Consider the following 18,683-nt stretch of genomic DNA (forward strand, 5'->3'; position numbering starts at 1 on the left):
GAGCATGGCAGAGCAAGTGGAGGACCGTAAAGCCTATACAATAAATATACTGTACATCAGAGCCGTCAGGAGAAGCTATCTGCGCGGTGAAAGGACTGGACGACACACTTGGGGCCTCAGCGGAACTCCGTGTAGAAATTCTGGGGATGCGGGCACATGCACGCGCCGGTCCGCTGGCAGGTCAGTCAGCGACTGTGGCGCCACAAGCACAAGATAGCCGGGTCGCGCCAAGAGGGCCTCTCTAAAATTTGAGGACCCCGGAAACTGGGTAGGGTGTTGAGTACTGAGTAGCCAAAGTGGGACCCGGAACACCGATTTCTGCAAGGAGGATCATACAGTCTTATGATACAGAGGATCAACTTCTTCCATTCTACTAGAGGCCGGTCAACCAGCGTAAAGAAGGTGGTGGTGGCGGTGGCGGTGGAATATTCCGGACCACAGAGCTTGGCCCCTTCTTGCGCCACGCCGTTCAGTCGCCGTTCCTGCGGAAAAGAGGAAGAACAATTTATCCACGCTCCCGAGAGAGTTTCTTGCCAGGGGGGGCCGGATATGATGGAAAGATCCGTCACTTTGTACTTGCGGTGCAAGCGAGGGCTTTGGTGGGCTTGAGCGGGCTTGAGAGTCGAGTTTGCCTCGTAGACTCCGGGGCTGGCGCGGTCGCCGATCGAATACGCAGGTGCGGTGGTTTTCTGGAGGGCCCCATTGCAGTTAAGATGTCTATGTCAGCCCCCACGCCTCGGGGTGCCTTCTACAAGCACTCGTGCAAAACCTTGAGCCCCATGTCTCGAGCGAAGATAGAGTGCTGAGGAGGAAATTCGAGCGAAAGAAGTGGGCTAGCTTAGTGACCATGGGTGAGAGGTCGGACTCAAAAATGAAGACCACAGTACTAGGACAAGATGCGGCAAACTAAAACCGCTCGTAACTCGCATTTCCATAAAAGGTCATGTCCACCCCGGCTGCTGGATGAAAGATTCTGGATCGGCTGACCACGGCTCGTACCTCGTGCTCTCGTCCCTCCGGATTGATCGTGCGCAGAACGTTACTAACCGTATGCACTCACGTAGAAAACATTTTCTTAGGTACGGCTACTGCTCTGCACCATCGGGGTGACAGCAGGACCTGCGGCTCTGGACCACCCAGGAGTAAGACCAACTGATCACACAAATGCTGGATGATGTCGTACTATCACAATGTCTAATCCACGTGAAGGGCCTGGTTTTTGTGAAGTGTGGATGGACATCCGATTCTTCAGTCGAGCAATTTAGTTTCCTCACCAAGTGTTAGAGTGCGAGTCGCCGAAATCCTCCATTTATTCCCGGTCATATATCCACGACGGTTTCAGCTGGGAGGTTCTAGCGACGGTATCAGGGCAACTGAAGCGTTCGTTACCTTGCGATTTAGGGTGTGTAACTTTCGGTCTGATCATCTGTCAAGCAGATCCGTACCTCTTCCAGTTCTCTCGCTTCTTAAACGGCCGGTGGCGCAGCGTACAAATATACCTCTTCTTCCGAGCGCCATCGGACCGTTGATTCCATCAGTCTACCATCCCAGAGGGATATTAACCCGGCGGATGTGTCTCGTCCAAACCTTGTCTTAGCGCCGTTGCCCCAGTAGTTCCATCTCCTGGACGTCCTTGGTATCCTCTTGCAATAATGGCTTCAGCGGCAGAACAAGCAGAAATCGCCAGCGTCGCGCAGACCCTCCTTGGAGGCATGTTCATTGAGATCTCCCTCGCCGCAATGTAAGTACCCGCCTGTCTGTCCTTTTGAAAACCCAAAACCATCATCCGTCTAGGTTGTACGGAATCACAACAGCACAGGCGTACCTCTATTGGTGGAATTTCCCCAACGACGTCAAGATTATTAGGCGGACTGTTCTACTCATATGGTGAGCAAAAACTGTGTGTTCGTTCGTCCATGCTCGTTGACATGTCTAAGGTTACTGGAGACGTTACATACGGCGTTCTGTCTGCATATGATGTATCACTATGTGATCACTGGTTTTGGCAATCTGGTTACGGCATCCCTTATCATCTGGTGAGTGGTTGTCTGCTATTTACACTAATCAGACGTGCTCACAAGACGATGCAGGAGTGCCGGGGTAGGCTCATCAGTGATGGTAAACCCATTTTTGCTCATCTTAGTTACTGTAGGCTACAGTGTTTACCGAGGTATGTTGTGTTTCTTCCTGTGATATGTTGGTCGTTGCGAGCGAAATCTCTCCAAATCCAGGTCACCATTGCAGCGTTCGCACAAGGGTACATCCACAAATGTTCCAATACACAACTCGTGACACTGACTTGCATTTTTACAGCTTCTTCATCCGTCGTATATGGATTCGTGCGTTATTTTCCTCCATAATAATTGAGATCTGGTCTGATTTCTGTCTTCCAGTGAGTCACAAGTCCATCATTGTCACCGCTATACCGGTTCGTGATATCAATATTTTACCTATTCGTTTAGTAATCTGCTTCGTAGAGCGTATTGCTGTTCATCCGTGTCTGTACGTCGCATTTTTCGTTTTGCACGTCAGGATGCTCACGTTACCTGTAATCTACAGGCATGAGCTACGGTGCGGATGTTCAATTCTATACTAAGCCAGGCATTGACACTAAGTGTCTTGTTCAAACTTAGCTACCGGTGTTCTGACGTATGTATCTCCGTTGATGCGAGTGCGCATCCCTGTTCATGATTGACCAACTGCAGATGGACGACCGCCACATGGAAAGAATTTGACCAGAACAAGGGCTCCTTCGTACGTTACATGTTGGTTAATGATCGATCCACCCAGACGACGCATTCCTCTTCACCAATTTCCCAGTTTACTGTGACCTGCGGTCTCAGTTTCGCCGCGGCGACAGATCTGGCAGTTGCGGTAATCCTCATCTATTACCTGCAAAGTAGCAGGACGGGTTTCCAAGGGTGTGCCCGATTTTTCACCTTTAAAAAAAACTGGTGTTGATCCCTGATCTTTTCAGCACGGATCACCTCATCCGGTCGATGCAATCATACGTTGTCAATTCTGGGGCCCTGACAATGCAAGTAAACTTCGGTCCAAATTTCCAGTTAGACCTGACATTTTCACACAGGGTGGTATCGATCAGCATCGTGCTTACCGTAGGTCGAGTGCATTCGTCGTACGTCAAGTACTGATCCAAATACACATCAGTTTATCTTCGTCAAGAACAGTCTCGTCTTCGCCGGGCTCGTGCAAGTTCAGGGAAAGCGTACGTACATCATCACCTCAGATGTTGTCACAGCATTTCTCACCTATTTTCAGTTTACGCGAACTCGTTCCTCGCAACGTACGCTCCCGTATTTTACTGCCCGGAGGAATAATGACATTCTGATTCGTACAGCCTGAACGCGCGCACACTCCGGCAAGGCGGGGGCAAGAGCACGAGCCAGGATCCCAATGCGAACTCAGTCGAGCTGACCTCCCGACGCCAGATTCAGACCGAGCCAAAAGTACCTGTACGTCTCCCTCCTGTCCATATCTGTCCATTGGATTGCTCGTCGAATTATGCCTTGATCTGCCCTCTTCAGCGCCCCATCGAGATCTTCCAGCACGTTACCAGCGATGTCAACGACGGGAAGGGCCCGACTTCGTTCACGCATGTCGTCGACGACGACTACTCTTCGACCGGGATGAAGTCGCAGTCACTCGTTTGATCCTTCTTTTGTTGCCTGCGCGCATGTACGCCGTATAGGCATCGAAAGCGTCACTGGTTTTTATATAATCTAGGTATTTTGCCCTAGGGTTATTCCCGGCACACTCGTTTTATGGCTTCAGCTTGTTGTAAGTCGGGCGTGAGGTGCTGTAGAAAATAATGTACGAGCGTATTTGAACATTACTATTACTCTCGATTGCGGCTTGCCTGTGCCCTGATCAAAGTGCAATTATATGCTGAGGCTCCTTCAGCGTTCAACCTCTGCAGAAGTTGGATAGCAACTTCTGAATCTCGTGCTGTCCCGACAAAAATCTTGAACTACTGCATCTTGCAAAGAAATTAGATATGCCCCTAGCGCCATTTCAACCTTTCGTCTCCAGCGGGCACATTCCAACGTCTACAGAGGAACACCTCCGAGTCTTCCTATGCTGGTTAACAACCCTAATATGTCCATGCTCAGGCAGCGAACCAGCAGAGACATCCGGAATTCAAATCAGACTAGAGCAACGGTTTGGTCTAACACAAAAGAGGTAGCTAACCAAGCGACAGCAATAATTTTACTTTCGCTCCACATTACGCAAGGAACTTCTGGCCTCTCCAAAACTTCACCCACGCGCGCACCTCAACTTTTCCCAACTCCCGAAGCCGAGCCATCGTGGGGCTCGCGCTCTGTGCCTTCGTGGTCTCAAAGATAGGGATGCCATCAGCCCCACCCTCGTTCAGCTTGCCCACCTTGGCTATCTGCTCCGCCACCGTTAGACTTTGGAAGAAGTTGAGGAGCTTGATTGCCGGCTGCACGGTACACCATACATGGTCCGACAGATCAGATCAATGGGCTCAACGTACTAATCAGTTCTACTCACCGTAGTCTCCAGCTCTTTCGTCGATGCATTTGAAGCTGCCTCCTCCAGTTTCTGCACCCATTCAACGAAGGGCACGATGGGCAACTTAAGCCCGAGCGCCTCGTTGAGGTTATCAAATACGGTGGATGCCTGAACTGGACGAGGGTGCACAAGGTTCACGAGCACGGGAGCTTCAACATCAAGCACGATGTCCACCGTGGCTTTCGCCACTGCATCCATGGGGATCCACGCCACCACCTACGGCTATTGTTAGGGTTCTGAGATAATAAAAAAAGTGATTACATACTCCATCCAATCTGGGTAGACAACCAAGGGACATGCTGGACTTGACGAGACTCGGCACCCACTCTGAGGTGTTCCATGATCCACTCTCCGCGGACCCACATATTTGGCCAATTCTGAGGGTGGTTGTCATGAAGCCAACCTTGCGAGCATTCGCAAGGACCTATGCATACAGTATCAGTAGACCGAAACAAGTGTTCCCGGAGCTATGCTAACCTCTTCGACAACGAATTTCGAACTACCATAACCCATGCCTACCCCCACAGCCGGATCTTCGAGGGGCTCCTCTGGAACAGGGCCACTCTTCAGTACATGCCAAGCTTGCGCAACGGATATGGATGACGTGAAGAAGAAGCGTGCACCGGGCACGACAGTTATCAGACGAACGGCACTAGCGATGTGTGCCTCGAATGATGACAGCGACAGGTTGAAATCAACTCGCCAAGCGTTGTGCACGATGTCCGTGACAGACGAACGAATCTACTGACTACCTGAGATGAATGTCAACGAGCTTTCCGACCGTCACGCACCTCGCCAAGCACTGCGGACAGCAGCCCGAGATCTTCTCGCATCATGTCGCCTTCCAGAAATTTGAGTCTGCTATCTGAGAGCAATTTCACCGGGAGACGTGCAGCCTCAAACGCTGTATGCTGCCGTTCCGCGACGCGAGTGCCACGGTTAAGCGCATATACGCGTTTCAGACGCGAGTCTGAAAGAATCGATGCAATGATGTGTGCGCCAAGAGCACCCGTCGTCCCAGTGATGAGCACGACTGAGCCCCCATCTCGCTTCGAGGCAGCAGGGGCAGACTTCGGCAGGAGGGCGGTATACTGCGCTATCATCGCCCCGATGTCTGCAGCGGGTTCGTCAGAGATAGATGTCGATGCGGCATCATGAGAGGGGTGCACGAGAGTAACAACTGCGGCGGCGAGCTCAACGAGCGTTGGGTGCCTGAAGATAAAGTTGGAATGCACATGCACAGCCGCCGCGTTCGCTGCAGGATCGAAGGACGCGCGTAGGGCTCCGACAATACGATTTCTCAGGAACGTAGAGCTAAGACTGGTGTACCAACACAATCAGCACGCAATTCATGAGTCGTAGAAACTGTCGTGAACATACCTGTCGAAGCCGTGCGCAAACAGGTCGGCCGTAGCCGCAGGCACAATCCCGTCATTGAGCTGACCAGCGTGCTCTGCTATCCACGCTTGCACAACAGGAATCGTCCAGCTAGACGGTGGAGTAATGCCATGAGAATCCGAGCTGTCTTCGATGGTCTTGTATCTGCGTGACACAAGGACTAACAGCATCAATAAGTTAACCACACCAATCGTAGCAGCAAACGCACAATTCTTCTATGTCCGATTCATAAAGCGCCAACGCCTGCTTGCGCTGGACAGTGCCCTTTGCAGCACGTGGGAAGGGTCGCGCAGGATCTGTGACGAGAATAGTCTCCTTGAAAACTTTGGCGAACGCAGGCGCCGGCTGGTTAGCTTCTTCAACTTGTGACCTGCAGCTCATTATCTCAGATATGCAGGAGACACTTAGTATTTCATACCCACCAGATAGCGTTCCTAAACTTGGACAAGGCAGCCTCGTCACCCGGCTGGATGGCATGCTCAGGCCGGGGCTCTACGATTACACCAGGCTGTGTGCGTCCTCGGCCGAACATCACAGCGCCCATGACCATAGGATGCGCAGCAATATGCCCTTCTTGACGGACCGGAACGAATTTCTCGCCTGGAGACGAAAATCGGTCAGAGCACGAACAGAGTACACGAAAATACTAGCACTGACCATTCCCCAGCACCATCAAGTCATCAGCACGGCCAGTACTGGAGACCAGCCGTGAGTTTGACGACTTCCAATACCACACCAATGTGGAACATACATGCGCCACAAACCAGGCTTCGTCGGGTGCGGCTCCCACAGGTCGGCTGTTGCATAACCTTTCTCTCCGTTGGGCAGGTTCTCCACGCTGGGCTGGTGTGTGGGACATGTCTGCACACACAGACACAGTAAAGATGATTAGCGACTTCAACGAGCACGCGAACCATTCTCCGGGACCACCAGTCACACATACCAGGAAGATCAACTCGTAGCTGCCATCACCCTGCGGCTCCCAACGCAGGTTGTATTCACTCGGGAATGCCATCCACGGCCAGTCCTCACGCATCTTCCCAGTTCTGGCGGTGTCAGGATTATTAGGTGAATCCTCGATGGTGTCCATGATGCGAGTGGTGGGACCGAACTCCGTGCCACCGTACGCAGCATAGAGCTTCACGCCAATGGCAGTGAGCTTACTGCCGTTGTGGTAGGAAAGGGGGCCTCCAGCGAAGCACTTCGAATAGGCAGATGAACCAACTCGTAAAGGAGTGCAGAGAAGGACATACCACTGCCTCGAGGGACGCGAGCACTTTCACATCTTCCGGATTCTGCGCCCATTCCTACAGCAATATAATACGTCAGCGGAAGAAAATTCTGTGAAGCAAGGAACTGAACTGACTTCGACGAAAGACGGTACGGGGGCAATCGCAGTCGTGGACGTGCGCCGGACGACATCCAGCACGTTTTGCGCGGTAGGGACAGGAGGGGGAAGATTGAGATGACCACGCGGACTGTACAACGCGACAGGCTGGCCCGACGAAAGTGGGCAGTAAAGTTGCATGCAGATGCCCATAGTATGGAAGGCCGGGAGGGCAGGAGACGCCCAGTGGAACCCACGCACGCACGTCTCCACCATGCAAGGCGCTGCAGCCCAATGGAGAACGGAGAGCTGCGACTGAGGAATGGGTTTTGGAAAGCCAGTAGATCCAGAGGAATGAAGATAGAGTACAGGGTCGTGTGGCTTGGTTTGGGGGGTATCCATGAAGGCAAGGTAAGGCTTGGGAGGAGAGATATGTTCAGCGGACGGCGACGCGAATGCGGGGAAGACATCCGATAGGCTTGGAAGAACATCGAGCTGCAGATGATATGACTCCGGCAGAGCAGCGCGCACTGCGTCAGTGAGAGAGACGAAGGGCGCGTGATGCACGATGCGATGGCAGTCGGTCCCTTGCAACATCTTGACAATCGCCGCAGCCGAGTTCCGCGGCGACATGGGAAATGGGATGAGTCCTGCGCGGATAAGCCCCACCATCACAGCTTCGTACAGAAGTGTGTCACAGTGGATGATGAGTGCGACGACTGCGCGGTTGGGACCAGCGCGATTCGGACGCATCGCGTGTGCAACACGGTGTGTGGCATAGGCAAACTCTTTGAAAGAGACGGGCAAGTATTCAGGGTCGGGGAAAGTGTAAAATGGATAGTCTGTGTTGTGTTCGGCGTGAAAGTCAAGGAAGCCAGGCAAAACAGAGAGGCTGCCGTCGAGCGGGGGTAAAAAGAGACGTGTGATAGACATGGTGGATGAAGTTTGGGATGTCCCTGCCCTGCGAAAGGTAGTTATAAGTAGTTCTGTAAACGCATGATGTGAAGTGAAATATCAGTAAGCGGCCGAGCCGAATGGACCCACAGAGGATGCCATCCTGACCACCATCTTCTTGGGGCATCTGATGTTCGCCGACCAGAGTTCCAAAATGGGCGCTCGAACTAATAGTACCGTGCGGCGTTCAATGTTTCTGATTAGGGTGACTGAGGTCTGATTTTTCGTAACCAGAGATCCTGATAGCAACTTCCAAGGTTCTAAGATCCCAGAGAATATCAACGCTGGACCATCAGCTACCCTAGTTGCGAAAGTCAGCAAAAAGGAGCGGCAGCGTCATGCATCAGCATGGTGTGGAAGACCCTGAAGAAAGACAAACGGTGAAGTAGCTCGTGCATAAAATTAGAAACGACGTCACAGCGACCATCGGCGGTCCATCAGCCTCCACCTTAGACATGCCTCTGTGAAAGGGGCAACTAGAGGGCAGGAAACTGACACGGTCTCACCCAGCGATCTGAATCTGCGGCTTCAAGTTGGTGGCGTTTCGTTGAGAAACCAACATAAGTCACGGTTACATCAGCTTCAAAGTCAAATTGTGTTGTTGGAGGTAATTACACAGTTGTATAAAGAGCGCACAGCGACGGTATGCGTGTATGCTCCAGTCGAAGATGATTATAAGTAGATGGCAGAGGAGTGCTAATGTGAAGAGATCTAGTCACAGACCGCGCGATCTTCCGGGATCTTCCACAGCAAACTTGAACCTACTTGAACCACTTGGATTAAGTTAGATATTCCCGGAGACTTTTGCCTACTTTTGCATGCACACCAAATCCTCACCGAACAAGGGAACAATATGAAGGGCAGTATTGGACAAAAATGATTTGTCGGTGATCTCAGAGCAGTATACTGAGCAAGAACTCACGATCCTGAACAATCCCGTGCAATCCTCCAGTAAACTTACCAAGACTCCGGGACATCACGTGAAATTGCTGTACCGCGATCTTATGTCGAAGCTCTCCAGTCAGGAATCTGAAGGAATAACGAGGGTCACTGTTATTCCATAACATCGACATAAAGGTCAGGGAAACTGATATTTCTTGCATCTCCAGGTATTATGGCAGATCGGTTAGGATCCTTGAGTAACTTGACCATGCGCTCGCCACCTTCTTATATGTAGTCTTGCACAGTATCTCCAGGAATCTGAAGGAACCTGCGGTAGATATTTAAAAATACATGGTGCTCCGGTCTCTTCCCAGCCTTTTACTTGTCCGACAGAGTGCAAGTTGCTGCTTTCTTGTGCAATTCTCAGTCCAGTTTTCCCTTAACTGCTTCGCCTTTTTATCTCTCCATTGAGTCTCTGACGTCCCTCAAGATGTCAACACTGTACCTTCGAGATCGCTGCGTTCACGTGGCTTGTCTGTGTGCCGAGTTCTGCAAAAATGCTCCAGTTGGTGGATTGATTCATGTGTGTCATTGAAGTCTTCCTTTTCACGCATCCTTCGGTATGCTCATCCTGTTTAGATACCAACCTCTCCCGAAGACATCTGCAGCTACTGTTCCCATCCCTGGTTTTCTCACTCTGTTATCTCTGTCGTTATTATGGATGAAATTGCTCGCATGCTATGCATGGGAAAGGGAGGCAATCTGATGACACTTTGTGGAGGCTATCATTCAGTGAGTATCTTCACCTTGCAGAATAAGATTTTATTCCTTTCAATGCTCACAAGGCATTCCAAAGGCTCAACCTCATGGAATGCATTCCGCTCGAAGTTTATGTGTATGCGGTGCACCTTGGGGAGATCACAGTAGACTGGTGTAAGTTACTTTTCAGGAAGTATGGGTTCTTATTCTAATTCAATATCTGCAATCCTTTTCAGTGTTTCAGCATCCCACGAAGTTAATGCACCCCCTCTTGCATTGTCATCCGTAGTTGCTACATCGAGTGTTACTGCTTCAGTACCTTCTACGGTAGAAGTGTCTCAACATGGCATGCAGCCTTCTCGTGTCGTTCCTCCGGCTTTCCTGACCATCCATGCTGCTCCTCCGATTGATGCCTTCACTGCGCCTCAATCCAGCTGCGGAAACGTTGCTGCTCAGCACCGAGAAAGCATTGCTCGTAGTCTTCCACAGCATCAGGTTCTACATGGAGGAAGACCTGCAATAGGAACCTAGAGTGCATCATCTTCAGGACATCATCCATTCCCTCAAGGCATGTCTCTGCCTCCATCTGGTTTGTCACAAGTTACGGCACTAGAGTTGGAGATGTCAGTAGTTGTGTATCCATTTGTGGTGTGTCTGCTCTTTCTTGTCCTCTTGATGCCAGCTCATGAAACATATATGTTAGCTACGGGCTCATATGGCCTCTGATAGTTTTCTTCCACCCCCTCAGTTGAGGATTTACAATGATTGGGTTCCCTCCATTCTCGACGTTATGAATGCTCACCACTTATATCTCAATTTTGCGGTCAGCGATATGGGAGTGCCTGTATGGCATGAACTGTACGATAAAGTGCAGTTAGCTTTGACTTCACATGGCCTGCATATACCGCTTCCCTCTCTCACTCCTTCTATGTTCTATTTTCATAAGCTTCCCATTGTTTTTCTCGAGAGAGGCAAGTGCCTCAATGCGGATGCATCGTTCAACATCAAGCAGTGTAACTCGATCACTGGTTTTGATGTTACAGGCCCTTGGCTGAAAACCATCGGTGCTAATATTCCACATCCCAAGGAGGCCAAAAAACCACTTATTTGGATCGGTAGGCTGCTGTGTGCAACAGATATATTTCGGATTTCTGATTGAATTTATATTCAGCCTTACGATATGGACACATAAAGGCACCACTAACACTTTTAACTCCTGCTGTTGAGCTTCCGAGCTGCTTCTGTATATCAGATCCTCATGGCTGCTTTCCATTTCGATTTGCTGCAGGCTTTAGTAGTGGAACCTTCAATATTGACCGGTCTGTAGAGTGCGAAGAGGAGCTTTGCCCCCCTTGCCAACAATGTGGTCGTGGTCCCCATCAGTGTTCTAGTTCTACATTGGCAGTTCCTCCGGCTACTCGCAGAAGAGGGTCCATCGGAGGAGATGACAATGAGTATGTTCCAGAAAACACCGAGGTTGCAGGCAACTCCAACACTAGGATACATCCACGGTCTCCTCAGAGCTCGGTGCATTTATCAATACAGTTGCAGACATTGATTGACTCCATCATAGCGAGATGCCAATCCGCAGCCGCGACTGAGGCCAAGAATTACATCGCATACATCAGCTGTAAGTTGAGGCTCTACGTCTACATTTAAGGTCCTCATGCATAAGTTTAGATCCCTCAGGAACATTCGTGTCTACCACCATTCCCGCTTAGTCCACTGCAGCTGCAGACCTTCTCACATGCATCGGCCTTTCTGGATAGACCCACTCTCAGTACCACTGCTGACCTGCATGATATCTTTACTACCACTTCGTCAGCTGCACATTTCTCTCTTTATTACAAGTCGCTCCACCTCCCCTAACCGGCAAGCAGGACCTTCGCTGACTGCAGCTAAGAATACTGCACCTTCAGATGCACCTGTATCTCCATCGAAGTTCAGCCAGAATGCTGCCATGTTTGGCGATATAGCATATTCTCCCTCTCCTCCATTGCAACCACAACCAGTGATTGCTCCACTGACATTTGTAGATCCCGTGGAACTGGAGCTATGGCAGGATGATGCGAGTGACACTGCAGGGTCAGTTGTAGTGCCTGGTCCGTACTCCCACATTGTTGGAGACACCGAAGACGCAGTGGCCAAATGTCTTATAGCAATTTTGGTCCATTTATATCACTATGAGCACACACCAGTGGACGATCAACCCATATTTGTTACGCCTTCAGGCATCACCCAATGCCTGGTTTCAAATCCTCGGGGACTTCTAAACAGAATGCAAGTACTCAAAGTGTGCGTGTCTGCAGTGTCTTGTTATCCTTGTAATGGTTAATTTTCAAGTTCACAGTGGTGATGCGGTTGGCAGTGGCATTGCTCGTGCCGTACTCCTTTGTGCATGCTCTATCATTACTGCAAATGGAGCATACTTTATGGACAGAGGTCATTATCGGGTTCCAATTTTCATGGACCATGGTTTTGCGAAGCACTTGGCCACTTGGAAAGCATATGGTACTGTCTTCACACTTCAGATGCTGCATAATGGCTGGGGTCCTTCAGATGTCTCTCCCTTCCTCATTATGGCATTGCTGAGCATCGATGAGACGCTCGTGGTGGATGAGACGATAGTCCATTTTTTTGACAAGGAAGGCGCCTTGAAATTGTTACCATGGCTCAGACTGGGTCTGGAAGCAGAGTTGGATGCAGATATTTCTACATTTCTGGTAGAAGAGGTTGATACCGATGTGCGTAACTACTAACCTCTGCCATTTCATTTGACAACATGCTCACTTGCATTTCATATTGATAGCCCCAGGTGGTGCGAAGAGTTCATACTGATGAGGCCTCTCACCGGTTGTGGACAACCATATTTATGACCAGGATCCTGCTGCTGTCGAAGGGATCTCTCTGGGCCAATGGTGAGTTTCAGGCATTAAGGCAGGGTTTTGACCTGTCCTTCAGTGGTGAGTCCACTATGATTGTGGTAAGTAATGTGCAGCCAAGGGACAAAGGCAAAGCTTACATTGTTTCACAGTCGTTCTATAACTGCTTCCAGGTGGACCAAATTCCAGCCGCTATCGGTGCCATGTACAACACGCAGGTGTCTGATGTCGACCAAGTGATCAAGGTGGTCTCAGTCAAGTATGATACTGAAAACAGATATTTACACTGTTTTCAACGCCTTTTTTTCCTCCACTTCGAGCGTTATCTGCATGGCAGAGAACATCTGGCTCCTCAAAACCTGACTGCTGCGGGTTTAATCTCGGAGCAGGCTCATAGAGATCATGAAGAAGATTCATTGTTAAGGTCGAAGTTGTTGCTACGCTCCATCTTGGATTCTGAGCTCCTACCAGTGGATGGCTCTTAGACTATACAGGTGTGTTAGTATCCTATAACATCATCTAGTTTCCTTACTAATAAATAATGAGCAGCTAAATGTTCAGACTGCGACTGGGACGTATGCGAACCAGGAGTTGCCTCCAATATTTGTGCATATGTGCTTTTCTTCGATCAATATCTTTCTAACATCTCAGCTTGAGGATATGTTGGTGTATGAGCCGGGGAACAGTGTTCATTCAATGGCCTTCGACCTCTGGATCCATTCACAGTTGCTCACACTGTCTGGGTTTTTTAATTGTGTATAAATTCAGTAGCACACCTGTTCTTGCAATGCACCGAATGTACCGTAACTGTAGTCACACCTTGTGACCAGTCACAGAGGCTCGCAGTGGATTGTGAAGTGGGCACAAGTGTCATGGTGCCTATATAACTATGTCTTGTGGTCTAAGTAGGGTAGATTGAGCCCTCAGTAATATTAATTGAGCTACATGCACCAGTGGCTATGCCATATCCTTGCCCCTGTACTATGGTCACTATGGTCACAGTATGTGACATTTTGTAATGCCCCTTCGCGAAGGCTTGTGTTACTTACTGTCTTGCTGACCTCTATATATCCACCTTTCTTGCTTTCTACCAATGTCCTCAAGAGTGGGCACACGCTATGCAAGAGGTGTCGCGTGTGTAAGCCTGTATATTCACAGGTGGGCACATGTAAACCGCTTGTCGGTGCGTGTGTAAACATTGAGGACACAACCAATCTCTCCCATGGAGGATCGGCTTTCCAGGGGGGCAGCAAGATTGCTTACGATCCTCAGGACTTGGAGTGCAGCAGCGATGAGGACACCCGTTAAGGTGGCAAGTCCCCTTGCTTGACTATACTGGAAGAGGTACTACTGCTCACTCCTTTCAATGTCCCTCCCTCGTCCATAGCCAAAGTCGATCTCTGCACTCATCAAATGAGCGTCAGCTGATCACCTCACTCCTTAGAAGTCAGAAAATCGTACTCGACAATGCAGCCCATCTACTACATGCCGCAGAGGTAGATGGCAACATACCGTGCAAGAATGTCTGCGTTGAGGCTCCACATCATGACCTGACATCGCACCTGGACCCCTGAACCCTTATTTCTCCACCTTAGCCTGCAATTTCAAATGCTGAAGTTGTGGGATGTTCATCACCTTGCCCAATGCACCTCAAAGGATAATGTAAAAGCAAAGGAGAGCGAACACCAGAAATTGCAAGTCCATTGAAAGAGTAGGATTCACGTTTTCTGCATGTCTTGAATTACTTACTGATCTTGTTACAGCACCAGAGCCCATGCTGTCAGGTTCTGCGAGTCAGGAACAGCTGCGACAGCCTTCACTGATGCCGATCCCATCACATGCTCCATCACCGCTGACGGTGGGAGCCATGCTCTCCACTGTCCCATCAGACCCCTCTCACACCACAAATGGTCTCCTTGCACCACAGCCCCCCGCAAGCAGTCCCATAGCGCTCCACGCCATCTGTTCAATGCGGTTTTTGGCACGCATGGCAAGTTGGGCACAACTAATCAATACAAATAATGACATTAACGAAGCAGCTCGCGCGACCGCACCAAGCAAGATGAAGGTGAAGGAGAAAGTGAAGGAAGCGAAGGAGAAAGGAGAGGGTAAGAAAAAGAAGAAAGAAGAAGAGGAGATAGAAGTGAAGAAGAAGACGATCTGGTCATTGGGTAGCAGTTTCATCAGAACTCTCAGACATACGAAGCAGACTCTGCTTCATCTCGGTTTGCCTTCTTAGGATCTTTACAGCATCATCTTCCTGTGCGACTCAGCCACCGGCATGAACCATCTGTCAGTGGACTCGGCACAACTCATTCTCAATGCGATTGGCTGGCCATCTTTGGTCCTATCAAGTGGGTCATCTCTGTGCCCTCCATCCACGATTTCAGGAGGATCAGTGATATTAGGTCGTTTGGGTCACTCCTCATCAAGCTCGGTCTCATCAGTCTGGGACAAGGAGTGCATTCACTCTTCTAAAGAGTTGCAGCATAAGGAGAGAAGGAGCCGGTGAGAACAGGAGGGGGGGAATACCAGGTGCGAATTTCGCAAGACTTCCGGTGCAAGGAAGTGCACCCCCATCTTAGAAAATTTCCCAGAGATGCAGATAGAGCGACTCATGCCGATGTTTCCCCCTTGGTCTATGTGCCAGCTACCTATGGTCACGGTGGAGGAAGCCACTGCAGATGGCCATTAGGAAGCATCTCTGACTCCTGTGAAATGCGCTCATCCCGGCCCATGTCTGAACAATTATTGGGCAAGGTGAGGCCTCAGGCTGTTTCCAAAAGCCAAGAAGGCAATGGTGGGGTCTTTGTTTGCACACTCGCAACTACATAAGTAATTTGCCGTGTCGTGACCAATGACCTTGCATTGCTCATCAACCGGTTGGACCTAGAAGCAATGCCGAGTAGCACCAGCAACATTTCCCCTCTTGGACAGACCCCACACGTGATTGCTGGTGACGATAGTGACTCCGATATTCTCACAGGTCATCTTGTCCGGACAATCTGATGAAGAGGACGGGCACTGTCTGGACGACACATTGTCTTTCTAACATGTCTCTTGCCCAACTTCCCCGTGCGAGGTGCCACTTCCTTTGCCCGAGGTTCTCCAGCTATCAGAATCGGTCAAGACTGTCGAGGCGGTCAAGGTGGTCGCCGATGCACCTGTCTTCTGTGCACAACTGCTCGACGAGGACGTGAACCAAGCAGACATCGATGATGGTGACAATGGTTCATCAGAGGATGACACAAACAAGTCTTTCGATTTCACTGATGAGTTGCAGAACCTGAACCAGTCAGGTGGATCGGACAGGCGCAGTTTCGTGGAGCAGCTGGAAAATGTGTTCCGAACTCTCGCTAGAACTGAGCTTTGAATTAGGTCACAATCGACCAACATTCTATCCTCCTCCTGGTGCAGTGTGTCGACCTACGCAGGGTGACAAGATGTTTGACAATGACTATGGTATGCCTCTGTCAGCAATCTCTGCTTTGCCGCCAGAAAGTGTCGCCGAGCATAGGCTTAGCAGATGTGCATCTTGGGATTTGGTATTGGATGGCGGTAAGTGATCTTCCATGGATGACTTGCTCTTCGAGAAAGTGGAGGACAGGACGTCCATGTTCTCTGATTCAGTATTTGGCTACGACAGTCGTTATGCATATGCAAGAGAGTTGCCACTCAGTCAGTTCCGTCCATTGTCAGTGATGAGTGAGGTGAACACACACAGCCCGTGCAAGGAAGATAATAGATACTATGGTCACTGTAAGTCTGTTCTATTTCAACCTCGTTATTCACTACTTATGAATCTCATAGATGTTGGACGGTGATCATGTTCATTGTCAATCGCTTTTCTCGGTGACCGAAGCATCTCCTTGCACCTGAGTGGAGTTACCGCGGGAGCTTGCTTCTAAGGCAAGAGTTCTGTGTCTTTGCCTGCTCTCACCTTCCTCTCAAGGTCCAAGAGGAACATCGTGCAGAACCAGTAACACTAGGTTACTTGACCGGTAAGTCCACCGAGGTGTCGCCTATCATATCAAAGGCGGAGCACATGTCGGAGAGGGAGAGGGCGGGTTTCGCAGGGCAGTGCTTCGACAGAATCTTGTCGAAGCTGAAAGGATCGAAGTTGCATGATGCAGTTGTCACTGCGACAGGGCTGTAAGTGGATAAAATCAATGGTTGTGGTTACCGACTTCATGTTCGGCGGCAGGAGTAATGAGTGACTTGTCACGTCTCACGTCATCACATTGCCTATCCCAGATAATGATACTGTATGCAAGAAACTGACTTAAAATGGATTTTATCACTGTTCTGGAAGCATAAGAAGACTCCCAGATACATTTACGGAGATGTCACATCCTTGAAACGTGCATCACGATCCTCCGCAGTAATTAATGTGACTGTGACAAACATTGCCTGTTATCGGACGTTCTGCCACTGCTGTTGTCGTGCACCCAGTAATTCACTCTTACTTCACAATCTTGGTGAACTCTTCTATTGAGTCCCAGGATAGGTAAGAACCACCGATCATTGGCAGCAGGTATTTCTGACCACTTGGTTGTGCTGATCATATGGTGTACAGACACAAACTCATGCGGTGAGATAACCACTGTATATTAAAGAAATGAGCGCCCCAAACATAGCAAGTTCATAGCCCTCTTCACCATGCCGATATCTCACTGTGTCCAAATGTCTTGTTATACAGGTCCTTTGGATATAATATTTTGACCGCTACAAACTGAAAATGTGACACTTACAGGTTCTCGATCGCTATGTGATCGAGGAGTCCTGACTGAGCTTATGCATCTCGCTGTGCTAACTGTGGAGCTTTACTCGACTGAGCATTGCCTTTAAGGATTTAATATGGTGCTCCAGAATGCAAAATAAATACCAGGTACCCTTTTGTGACACTAAATTCATCCCGCGGACATATGCATGTCCTGCGCTTCAGATGCTCCGGTTAATCACTATAGCTCTGAGATGCTCGGGCTTTTTTTTCACCCCCATGCATATAGGACTTGTTGGAGGACCGATGAGATGACCCATCCGAGGGCACCACCTTGGCTGCCGCTTGACCCTGTACCTCCACCATGGCCAGTGAGCATCCACAGCACAGTCAACGTGCTCCTCGGAGGGATGATGAACTTGAGATGATGGTTCGTGATCGTGTTGCACGCAATAATCCATTTGAGGTGCATGATGAGACTGGTTAGCATTGCAGTACTAGTGCTGGCATCTTAATCGCTAATGACTGCATAATACCTGTTTTCAGAGGGTACCACCAGACGAAGAAATGGCAGAGGTGATTCCACTGCCCGTGCCAAGACTCATTGTCTCTCATACTGTTCACGCAGGGCGCTCACGCAGGCAGTACAGAGCTGAGCCTCTGCCTGCTGAAGAACCTCATCCTACTGAGGTCGCTGAGGGTGGCGATGCTGTACAACGGTCGGAAATAATATTAGAGGTTGACCAAGGTAAGCTATGTTCTGACCATTGATGCATACTGTGGTTACAACAACATACTCCTGGATCAGTTCCAGTTCCATCAGATGCCTCTGACAATGTGTCGTTAACCTCCACAGCACAAGGTGTGCTGCATTATGCTCCAACATAATATTTTTACTGCTCTAATGGTCGATCTAAATCAGTTGATCAGTGCAGGGATGATGTACTTCCTGTGGCGACTCAGCGTGAGTGCAAAATTGAAGAGCTAGTGCTGATATTATCGATCTGAGTGCGTTTCCTACAGGTCATTCTGCAGTGGATTTGAGTCTAGCTACTGCGTCAGAATTACTGCAAGAGCTAGCTGTGATAGAAGGACATTCTAGAAATGTCCCCGAAGATGTCAGGAACGTAATACTTTCCAACAGCACACCACCTGATCCAGAGCCCCAGGGCAGTGACCATCACAATTCCCTCACCCATGATGAGGC

The 18,683-nt window shown here is 49.7% G+C and overlaps 4 protein-coding genes across 4 annotated transcripts; 3 read left to right on the plus strand and 1 right to left on the minus strand.

Moving 5' to 3' along the window:
• Positions 1-1,652: 1,652 nt before the first annotated feature.
• Positions 1,653-3,671, plus strand: SCP_0903020 (hypothetical protein; the record flags this gene model as incomplete). The annotated part of the gene is made up of 19 exons (XM_027761535.1): positions 1,653-1,741; positions 1,795-1,887; positions 1,938-2,036; positions 2,091-2,100; positions 2,153-2,170; positions 2,232-2,257; positions 2,314-2,339; positions 2,394-2,428; positions 2,478-2,502; positions 2,560-2,571; positions 2,634-2,649; positions 2,706-2,754; positions 2,821-2,921; positions 2,978-3,037; positions 3,089-3,116; positions 3,169-3,226; positions 3,280-3,304; positions 3,359-3,473; positions 3,546-3,671. 19 exons carry the CDS (start codon positions 1,653-1,655, stop codon positions 3,669-3,671), a joined length of 1,011 nt encoding a protein of 336 aa, XP_027617336.1.
• Positions 3,672-4,243: 572 nt separating this feature from the next.
• On the minus strand, positions 4,244-8,212 carry SCP_0903030 (acetyl-CoA synthetase-like protein; the record flags this gene model as incomplete). Its single annotated transcript, XM_027761536.1, has 13 exons — positions 4,244-4,462; positions 4,534-4,770; positions 4,820-4,978; positions 5,032-5,295; positions 5,346-5,874; positions 5,935-6,096; positions 6,161-6,322; positions 6,375-6,552; positions 6,610-6,647; positions 6,704-6,813; positions 6,896-7,153; positions 7,206-7,259; positions 7,319-8,212. The coding sequence occupies 13 exons, from the start codon at positions 8,210-8,212 to the stop codon at positions 4,244-4,246; spliced, it is 3,264 nt and encodes a 1,087-aa protein (XP_027617337.1).
• A 4,127-nt stretch (positions 8,213-12,339) lies between these two features.
• On the plus strand, positions 12,340-13,241 carry SCP_0903040 (hypothetical protein; the record flags this gene model as incomplete). The annotated part of the gene is made up of 5 exons (XM_027761537.1): positions 12,340-12,618; positions 12,684-12,692; positions 12,755-12,792; positions 12,836-12,857; positions 12,909-13,241. 5 exons carry the CDS (start codon positions 12,340-12,342, stop codon positions 13,239-13,241), a joined length of 681 nt encoding a protein of 226 aa, XP_027617338.1.
• A 1,289-nt stretch (positions 13,242-14,530) lies between these two features.
• On the plus strand, positions 14,531-14,995 carry SCP_0903050 (hypothetical protein; the record flags this gene model as incomplete). Its single annotated transcript, XM_027761538.1, has 1 exon — positions 14,531-14,995. One exon carries the CDS (start codon positions 14,531-14,533, stop codon positions 14,993-14,995), a length of 465 nt encoding a protein of 154 aa, XP_027617339.1.
• Between the last annotated feature and the right edge of the window lie 3,688 nt (positions 14,996-18,683).

This window comes from Sparassis crispa, assembly GCF_003851025.1.
Source record: "Sparassis crispa DNA, contig_000008F, whole genome shotgun sequence".
NCBI lineage: Eukaryota > Fungi > Basidiomycota > Agaricomycetes > Polyporales > Sparassidaceae > Sparassis > Sparassis crispa.